Raw genomic sequence first — 8,738 nt, forward strand, 5'->3', positions numbered from 1 at the left:
ACAAAATAGCCCTCAGTACTTGTTTGGCCACATAGGCTTCTGTAAGTGGGCTGATCATGCAAAGAATGACAGTTTTTAGATCATCAATAATTTAATTTAACCAAAATGTTGTAGCTTATATTCAATTAGGGGAGAAACTACATACGCATATAGAATAAATGCAAAGTAAATGCAACATACTATAATTTTAGGGGAAGACACTCCTACTCCTTAGATGGAGAAATGAGGGTTGAAGTCAGTGAGGAAAGGGTTGATGAAAATGGCTTCCCTCACTACTCCCTCCAAGAGTTCCTGAATTACTGGAGGGAGACAAATTGGAGATCTCCCCTCAATGAAGACTTGCCCTTTGATGGCCATGCTGTCCCTCAAGGGTGGCGGGGAAGTCTTCTCTATAAGAAGAGGTATGTGGGACCTTAATCCAGATATGTGCTGCTTTGGGGCACTCACAAGCCTCCTCCTTGTGTTTTCTTGAAACTGGCAACAAGATGGAGTCTGCCAATGGGCTTTCTCTCTAGATATAAATAATGATATTGAATTCGCTGACTGCTTGTTTGATTTAATTGTTGATTGGGGCAAAGGGTTGAGATTAGAGGGATTCTGGTTGCCCTAAATTTCTTTCTAAATAAATCTAATTACTAAAGTAAAAGGTTTTCTCATACCCAGGGGAGAGGTAGAAAAAAGGGAAGAGTGCTGCTCACCTATTAGAGTCCAGAATCTCAATAGTTCATGGAAATGAATGTCTTTGAAGAAATTAGGTTTCTTGACAGGAACTAGTGATGTTTAAATAGGAACCCTCGATATAAACACTTGTGTCTTGAATGGCCCTGAGAAACAGCTCCTCCTACTCCCTGTGGTGTCTCAGCCCTCAAGATCCCTCTCCTTAGGAGAACTTCCCAGACGTTCTTGTTCAGATCCCAATTGTCATTCTTGCCTCGTGCAGTGCAACTGTAGATACTCAACATTCCATTCACCCCCAACGATTCTCTTTCCTATTCCCCATCATTACAACCCTTCTCTAAGGGTAGCTTGAGAGCAAGGCTATTAGCAGTGGCGAGGAAGTACTCTGTCTAAGGAATGGAGAGATGGCCGCTTTGGCTGGAAAGGTAGGCTGGGGTCAAGTTGTGAAGGGCTTTAAGAATCAAAAAGAAGCTTTTATATTTGGTCCTAGAAGCAATAGGAAATCATGGAAGTTTGTGGAGAAGAGGCGTGACTCAGCTTAAGGAAAACTACCTTGGTAGTATTGTTGAGGACGGATTGGAATGGTGAGGAACTTGAGGCTGAGAGAACCATGATGAGACCCCAAGTGAGTTGGATGGGGGCCTCAATGATGGGGTTATCAAATTTCATAGCAATCTTCCCCAAACATGCAAGTTGCACCTGGCAGCATTCATGATGGGGCCTTTGCATGGCAGGCAATCAAAGTCAAAGAATGAGAGTAAAGACAGGTCAAGTGCAAGGTGCCCACAGGATAATTTATTATAAGGTTTGAAAAAAGACGATGACCATATACAGAATCTCTCGGCATCCTGGCATTAACAAGTAATACAGTTCATGAAACTGTCCTTACAAAATGACTAGGAAAGAAACATGGCAACCATGTCTGGCGCTTGTTCGTCCAGTGGTCATTGAAGCTGGACTGTCGGAATCTGGGAACTGTAAATGGTGAATCCTTCGAATTCCAATTAAAATGGAGAATGGCAGAAGATGCAAGGAGGAAAGGGCTGACTTCCAAAACCAAAAAATAGTTGAGCGGTGACAAGTAGGATTTCCAGTTACAGTCAAGTCTGTTAACAAAAGAGAAAGTCGTGTTGGTTATTTTTAAACCTGTAGAGGCAGCGATTGCTGATTGCGCCCATTTTATCCAAGGCCAACACTGCTACTACTTGGCTAATAGCTCTCTTTTAGATAACATTTCACATTTTAATTTCCCTCCTAACTCTGTGAGGAAATAGCAGGAAGTGCATTATTGTTTGTTTCCCAGATGAAGAAACTATGGTTTGGGCAGCTTGAGTGGTTTGTTCAGTTGCCCAGCCAAGAAGAGATGAAAGTTTAAGAAACGCGGCTTGGGTGGTGCCATGATGCAGAGAGCCCTGCACCTGCACACAGGGAGGCTCCCACGTGGCCTCAGATGCAGACTGTGTGACCCTGGACGAGTCTCGCAATGCTGTTGTCTTGGTTTCCCCATGTGTAAAACGGGGACAATGATATCACTTACCTCCCAGGGCCGACATGAGGAGCACGAAGGATGATCCTTGTTAAGTGGTTATCCCAATGCTTGGCATGTACGAAATACGAGAGAAATGGGAGCTATTCATTATGACTATTATTCTTGTTATTCCTATCTGGGTGTGACCTTACTCAAGTCACTTCACTTCTGTCTTCCTCAGTTTCCTCTGTGTGAAATGGGGATAATAATTGGCCTGACCATACAGGATTATTAGGAGGATAAAATGAGATGGCATCTGTGAGGTGCTCTGCAAACCTGAAAACATGCTATGAATGGCGGCGATGGTGATGATGACGATGCCCCTGGAGGTCCCATCAGGCTGTTCAGGGCCCTGGCATTTCTCTGCCAGCAGACATGTTGCAGAGGACTAACAACCAATGACTCTCACTGAGGATTTCACGAGGGAATGGCCTTTGGACAGGCTTTTGCTCGGGGCTGCCCAGAGGATGCCGGGCTTCCTATGTGGAGGTGGAAATCAGATGCCCTGGCTGTCGCTAGGAGGGGGCACAGTCTTTCAGGAACACGGGGCTTGGGTTGAGATCTGAGCCCATTGTCAAGGCCTCCCACCACCTTTCCACCCGGAGCTCGGACTATTCCCACTCCTTGGATAACGCTGTCTAGTGAAACCACCCTTGTCTCTGCCCGTCGCTTCCCTAACTCTGGGCCCTCTAGATCTTTTGACTGGCATTGTTCTTGTGTGCAGAGTGGCTCTCTGGTGCCAGGGAGAGAGAGCGGGCCTGGGACCCAGCAAGAGCCGGCATCACGTCCAGACTCTGGCAGCACACGGCTACGGGACTCTGGGCAGCGCCCCAAGACTCTGAGGTGCAGAAAGACCTCTATAGAGTCTAAGGAAGGTGTGTGCAGCCCCGAGTGGTTCAGTGCAGCGTTCAGAGCGACAGCCTCGGGAAGTCGAAGAGAGGATTTGATCCAGGTGTTCTTGGCTTCCAGGCTGGCTTTCTATCTATGATATCGTCCTGCCTCCGGCGACTACCACCTGTGTGACTGTGGCTAAGTCCCCTCACTTCCCTGGGCCTTGGTTTCCTTTTCTGTAAAATGAAATTGTTGAACTTCCAAGATCTCTTCTAGCTCCAAATCTACCACTCTATCATGAGCAATTCTTGAGCCAAGGGGAAGAAATAAGAGAAATTCCACTTGTGAGAGCGGAAGATCTCTAAACACAGGGGAAAAAACAATCAGATTTGTTTCATTTATAAACCCAAATGACTTACCAAATGCCAGGAGGATATAGTCATCTGAGTGATCCTTTTAGTACTTCTGGGAAAAACAAGAAAATGAGAGAGGGAGAGAGAGAGAGAGAGAGAGAGAGAGAGAGAGAGAGAGAGAGAGAGAGAGAGAGAGAGAGAGAGAGAGAGAGAGAGGGAGAGAGAGAGAAAAAGAGAGAGAGAGAGAGAGAGAGGAGAGAGAGAGAGAGAGAGAGAGAGAGAGAGAGAGAGAGAGAGAGAGAGAGAGAGAGAGAGAGAGAGAGAGAGAGAGAGAGGGAGAGAGAGAGAAAGAGAGAGAGAGAGAGAGAGAGAGAGAGAGAGAGAGCACTTCAATATATCGCTATGGGTCCTATTAGAGTAGAAGTGCCTAGAAAAGTGGCAGCTGTGGAATACAAGGCGTCTGGCTCAGCATCTCAGCTGTTTGCTGGGATTCCTTATCTCTGATTGGACAGTGAATGCCTTGAAAGCAAAGATGGCAGTTTTACCTCTTTTGTATCACTGGCGCTTAGCACAGTGACTGGCATTTAGTGGGTGTTTAATAAATGCTTGTTGTTGGATGGATTTCTACAGCAGCGTGATGGGATTCGTGTTGCTGGTATGGGCAGTGGAGAGAGTGCTGGGTCAGGAAGACCAGAGTTCAAATCCATCCTCAGATACTTAGTAGCTGTTTATTCCTGAGCAAGTCATTCAAACCCTGCCTCAGTTTCCTCATCTATAAAATGGGGATAATAACAGCAACCTCCCAGGGTTGTTATAAGTATCAAATGAGCTAATATTAGCAAAGTTAGCTCAGAGCCTCGTACAGAGTAGACACTTCATAAAGGCTGTTAACCATTTTTGTTCCGCATGTCTTTTTGGAAGTTTGGTAACCTCTTCTCGCAAGAACGTTTGTTGCCTGTATTCACAATCCATTTCATTTAGAAGTTAGTGAGAATGAAGAAGCGACCCCCCCACCCCGACCCCCAACCACGTTCCCAGGTCCCGTGAAATCTGTTCATAAATACCTTTGATCGTGTAAAAAATGGCAGCAAACACTTTGGAAATGGAGAGTCAAGCGCTTTACTCTGTCCTTGACCTCTGTTCACCAGTGCTCTAAGGGTGGCGCCTCCCTCCTGAACATTCTTTAGCCACATCCCTCTTTAAATTCCTGCCCCCCACCCTAATCTTAGTAGCGCCGCCTCATGTGGAGAAAGAGCCTGCCAAGGGCTACCTTTGCTTTGAATGCGGGCGTTGCCGGGGCACGTGATCACGACGTGGAGTCCACTCACCTCGGTGGGATTGTAGAAGCTGACCTCTGGGTGGCGGACCAGGTAGACATCGAGAGGCATGATGGGAGGCACGACTTCCTGCTGGACCAGAGGCAGGCTCTCCCTCACGGCGGCGGCGGGGGTGGCGACAGGCACGATGGCTCTCTGGTGAGGGAGCGCGCTCTCTCTGCGGACGAAGGGCACAGCCAGTTGTTGAATCTCTTTGTCGGGAAGAGCTGGCATCTCTCTCGCAAGAAGCGGCAGGGGCTCTCTCTTGTCAATGGCTGGAATGACTCTCTCGTGCACTGCAGGGATGACGAGCTCGGCGGCGGACAGCATGTCTCTCTTGGCAATAGGCAGCGCCTGCTCCTTGGGCATGGTAAACAGTTTGTGAGGGAGAGGGGCCATCCTTGGGGCATAGAAGGGCTGCGCCGCCTTGGGGCGAAGAGAAGCCAGGAATCTTTGCTTAGCGAGAGACAGAGATTTGTGCTGCAGGTGAGGGAGCTCTTCCTCCGGGGCAATAGGGTTAGCGAGGGTCATTCTCTTCTCTTTTAGAGGGCTGGTCATCTTGGCGTCACGCATTTCTTCGGGCCAGTAAACGGGCACGTAAAAGCTCATCGTTTCAGCTTCAAGGGGAATAAAGCGGTTGATTTCAGGATGACGCTCATTCTAGAAGGAAAGAAATGATATCAGTCATCACCGATGAAATGATGGTTGATTGTTGGTGCGGACACTTGGGGAGGAGGTAGGGGCGTTCTCTGAGGAATAAGGCCATAACATCCCCATTCTTGGGCTTCTTTGATGGTAAGGCTGTGAATGAGGACCTCTGTTTAGTGCAGAGCCGAGCCCTAGAGTCTGGTGCGGGCTGCCACCGCAGGCCAGGGCTAAGAAACTTGGGCAAAATGGCCAGACCGGAATCTTCTTAAGATGCTGGACCGGGGCCCAGTCAGCCTCGTCCCTCCAGTGGGGCAAACTTGCAGCGACTACACTAGTCATCCTCCTCCACTGCCCCTCCATCACCATGCTGCCAACTGGAGCTGGACGAAGACAAACGGCCAGGCCGACTGGAGACACGGGCATTTTGTTTTCCGACTTCAGCTTTCTGACTGGCACCTCACTTTGGCAAGCCAGTTATTCCCTTCCTCCCCGATTTACTCCTTCTCTCTCTCTAGACAAAAGCAATGCCAGGCCTTCCCTTCTCTCCTCAGATCTTCTGGGAAATAGTGGGGCCCCGTGGTCAGTCGCCTGGAGCAGCTGTGTAGAGAATGAATTGGAAGGGGAGGGGAGAGCCAGAGGGCCGCCTACACAACGCCGCAATGGTCTGGGAAGGACAGTGTAGAGATCCTATGAAGAAGGCCTGCCCCAGAGCCTTGAGGCACACTTAGACCTGGGGGCTATGAAGAGGCAACAACGGAGACGAGAGCATCAAGCAAGGAGAAGAGGAAGATTGGAGGAGAGCCGGGGTGCTTAAGGAGGCAGGTTGCGGAGAAGATGGGCGGAGACAAGTGTTTCCTCTCCACAGTAAGACTAATCCCTGGGGACACACTAAGGTCAGCTTTACCTTTACTGGGACGTCCTCTCTCCTGATCTGTTGCTGTTCAAAAGAAAGAACAATGGAAAAAACATGGCATTGTCTTAAAGGTTCAGCAGCAACAGACGCAATAGTATTCGCATGCGAGTGAAGAGTCTTACCTCCGGGATGACGGTGACAAATTCCTTAGGAAAGGAAAGGGGGAGAAGCTGTTTTAGATTTCAAAGGAGCATTTGTGCGTTCCAGTCTGGGAGCAATGACTGGAGTACTGCACGGCTGATTATTGAGGCCAATTCTGAAGTCCCCCCACTCGCTCTAAATGACTTGTAAGGGTGATGGCAGAGGCGAAGTTAAGCAGAAGATAAAGCTTGAGCTTCCGCCCGCCAGATCTTTGTAAGTTGGTGACCCAGAACTAGGCACCGTCTAAAAGTCCTTCAAGGCTGCCTTCTCTGCATCAGGGCTATTTGCTGCGTGTGCCAGTGCTACATTTCTAGGCCAACCTCTGCTTTGCACCAGCGTTCTGCGGTTTTCCCACTTTCCCCCAGGTGCTTTGCCCTACTCTCCCTCCGTGTGTGTCCAACCATCCTTTAGTGATTAGACTCACAGGGATCCTCGATCGCACAATGCTTTTATGCCCTCCAAAATGTAGATTGCTGCCCCTCTGCCTAACTCACAGCACCACATTTCTCCGTCAAGGTGGGAGCCGGTGCTTCACGGACCCTGCCTGAGCAGCAAAGCAGGCAGCTTCTCAAGGGAAGGTGTGCCATGTGGCACAAGCTAGGAAATGCTTGTTGATGGACTGACTGATGCGCAGAGCTCCAGATCCTACCCTGGACAGGAAAGCCACTTACCTCAGTTTCTGAGATCTTTTCCACCATCTGCCAAAGGAAACAAAGAGAGAATCAATTTTAGGGTGACCCTCCGAAATCTCCGCCTCTCTTCCTCCTCCCACAAAGTTCTCTGAGGCGAAGTCAGACTGCTGTCTGTGGAGTCTCCCTCCAGTGCAGGGGGTCCAGTGTTGCAATGCCCCGGGAAAGACGGATCCCATTTTACTCAGTGTGGCCATTTGTTAACCTGAATACGGAGAAAGACGGGCCTTGCGACCTTTCTGCCCCGGATGCTCTACTTACAGGCCTGGCAACAGCAAGAGCCACAAGGCAGCTGAGGATGAGGAGCTTCATGGCTGCTGAGGCCTGGGGAAAGAGGGGGAGCAATCAGCGACGGTGCTGGCTTTAGCTTATCGGTTTCCCCCTTAGCTTTATAGTCTTCTCCCCAGAGATAGGAAGGGAGCAAGGGAGGAAGGAGAGAAAGATGTACTTGATAGGGCGCCCCATGGGTGGATCCAGTGACCAGTGGGGGTGCCTCTGCAGAGGGAGCAGCTGGCTCCCTGGACTCCCTGCTCCCCAGCTCTGGGAAGAGGTGGCGCCTCGCGGGCTACAGCAATTACTGTGGCTCTTCTTGGCTAGGGGCATCGGGCTGTGTTACAGCCCGGAGCCCCGGGTAGGAAGCCTCGGGGCACTGAAGCAGAGCTTCTGCCCTCGTGTAAACGTAAGGTCGCTAACCCCTTGGCTTCTGTAAGATTAAGCCACAGCTGAATGCAGGGGACAAGTAGGGCACACTCCGCGCCACTCCTGGGAAGAGGAAGTGGGAGAAGGGAGGCCTTTTCTTGGAACCTGCTGGGACAAGAGCTACAAGGAGTTACCGGCCTCCCATTGTCGAGGCCAGGACCTTCCTCCCTCTCCTCCAAGGGCAGCAACTGTGGAGTTGTGGGAAGCGTAATAGTCAGGAAGTTCTGTCTGTCTCTCTCCACATACACATTTCTCCTTCGCTCTTAGAGAGATGTTAAATTCCACGATATGGACATTTTCTGCTAGTCGCCGCCCTCAGCTGCTTTCCTCTCCTCTCCACTTCCAGGATCGTTATCGTCTTAAGTCCCCTCCCACGGCAGCCAGTCCAAACCGTGGCATCATGTCTATCCCATTGTGATAAAATGGACAGAGTAGGGAGCCATCACAGTAACAGCAAAGCTCTTTCTAACTGGGTGGCCTTTGAAAACTGGGTATGTGTCTTGGGGCAGGGGCAGCTGGGTGGCTCAGGAGATGGAGAGTCAGGCCCAGAGAAGGGAGGCTCTGGGTTCAAATGTGGCCTCAGGCACTTTCTAGCTGGGTGACCTTGGGCAAGTCACTGAACCTCCACTGCCTAGCCCCGACGGCTCTTCTGCCTTGGAGCCAATACACAGTATTCGTTCTAATATGGAAGGCGAGGGTTTAAAAAAGAAACAACTGTATGGAGCTCTTCCAGGATAGGTTATTCTATCCAGTTTGTGGGTGACGTGTCGCCATTCTTTGCTTTCATTTGGTCAGTCTGCAGTCTTGGGCCTCTCAGACTTGATGATTGCTACAACATCTGCTTCCAGGAGGGAGTAACAGATGTCAGCCTGGGCCCAAGTGAGGCACGAAGAAGCCGAGCGAGTGATTTGCTCAAGATCACACGGCTAGTCAACGTCTAAG

General features: G+C 49.8%; 1 protein-coding gene and 1 long non-coding RNA gene across 2 annotated transcripts; both read right to left on the reverse strand.

The window, feature by feature from the left end:
• Nucleotides 1-1,457: 1,457 nt before the first annotated feature.
• Nucleotides 1,458-3,636, reverse strand: LOC130455260 (uncharacterized). The gene is made up of 2 exons (XR_008913180.1): nucleotides 3,457-3,636; nucleotides 1,458-1,784 (listed from the first exon to the last, which is right to left on the reverse strand). It is a non-coding gene; the product is annotated as an uncharacterized LOC130455260 (long non-coding RNA).
• A 641-nt stretch (nucleotides 3,637-4,277) lies between these two features.
• On the reverse strand, nucleotides 4,278-7,409 carry LOC103103230 (beta-casein). The gene is made up of 5 exons (XM_056803838.1): nucleotides 7,359-7,409; nucleotides 7,080-7,106; nucleotides 6,390-6,413; nucleotides 4,661-5,366; nucleotides 4,278-4,345 (listed from the first exon to the last, which is right to left on the reverse strand). The coding sequence occupies exons 1-5, from the start codon at nucleotides 7,407-7,409 to the stop codon at nucleotides 4,278-4,280; spliced, it is 876 nt and encodes a 291-aa protein (XP_056659816.1).
• Between the last annotated feature and the right edge of the window lie 1,329 nt (nucleotides 7,410-8,738).

This window comes from Monodelphis domestica, chromosome 6 (genome assembly GCF_027887165.1).
Source record: "Monodelphis domestica isolate mMonDom1 chromosome 6, mMonDom1.pri, whole genome shotgun sequence".
Lineage (NCBI taxonomy): Eukaryota > Metazoa > Chordata > Mammalia > Didelphimorphia > Didelphidae > Monodelphis > Monodelphis domestica.

Bases quoted from the DNA above. Each gene is read 5' to 3' on its own strand.
- LOC103103230 (XM_056803838.1), bottom strand. From the start codon at position 7,409: ATGAAGCTCCTCATCCTCAGCTGCCTTGTGGCTCTTGCTGTTGCCAGG. The intron at 7,107-7,358 runs GTAAGTAGAGCA...TTCCTTTGGCAG, and splicing joins CTCTTGCTGTTGCCAGGCCT to ATGGTGGAAAAGATCTCAGA. The intron at 5,367-6,389 runs GTAAGACTCTTC...CTTTCCTTCTAG, and splicing joins TTGTCACCGTCATCCCGGAG to AATGAGCGTCATCCTGAAAT.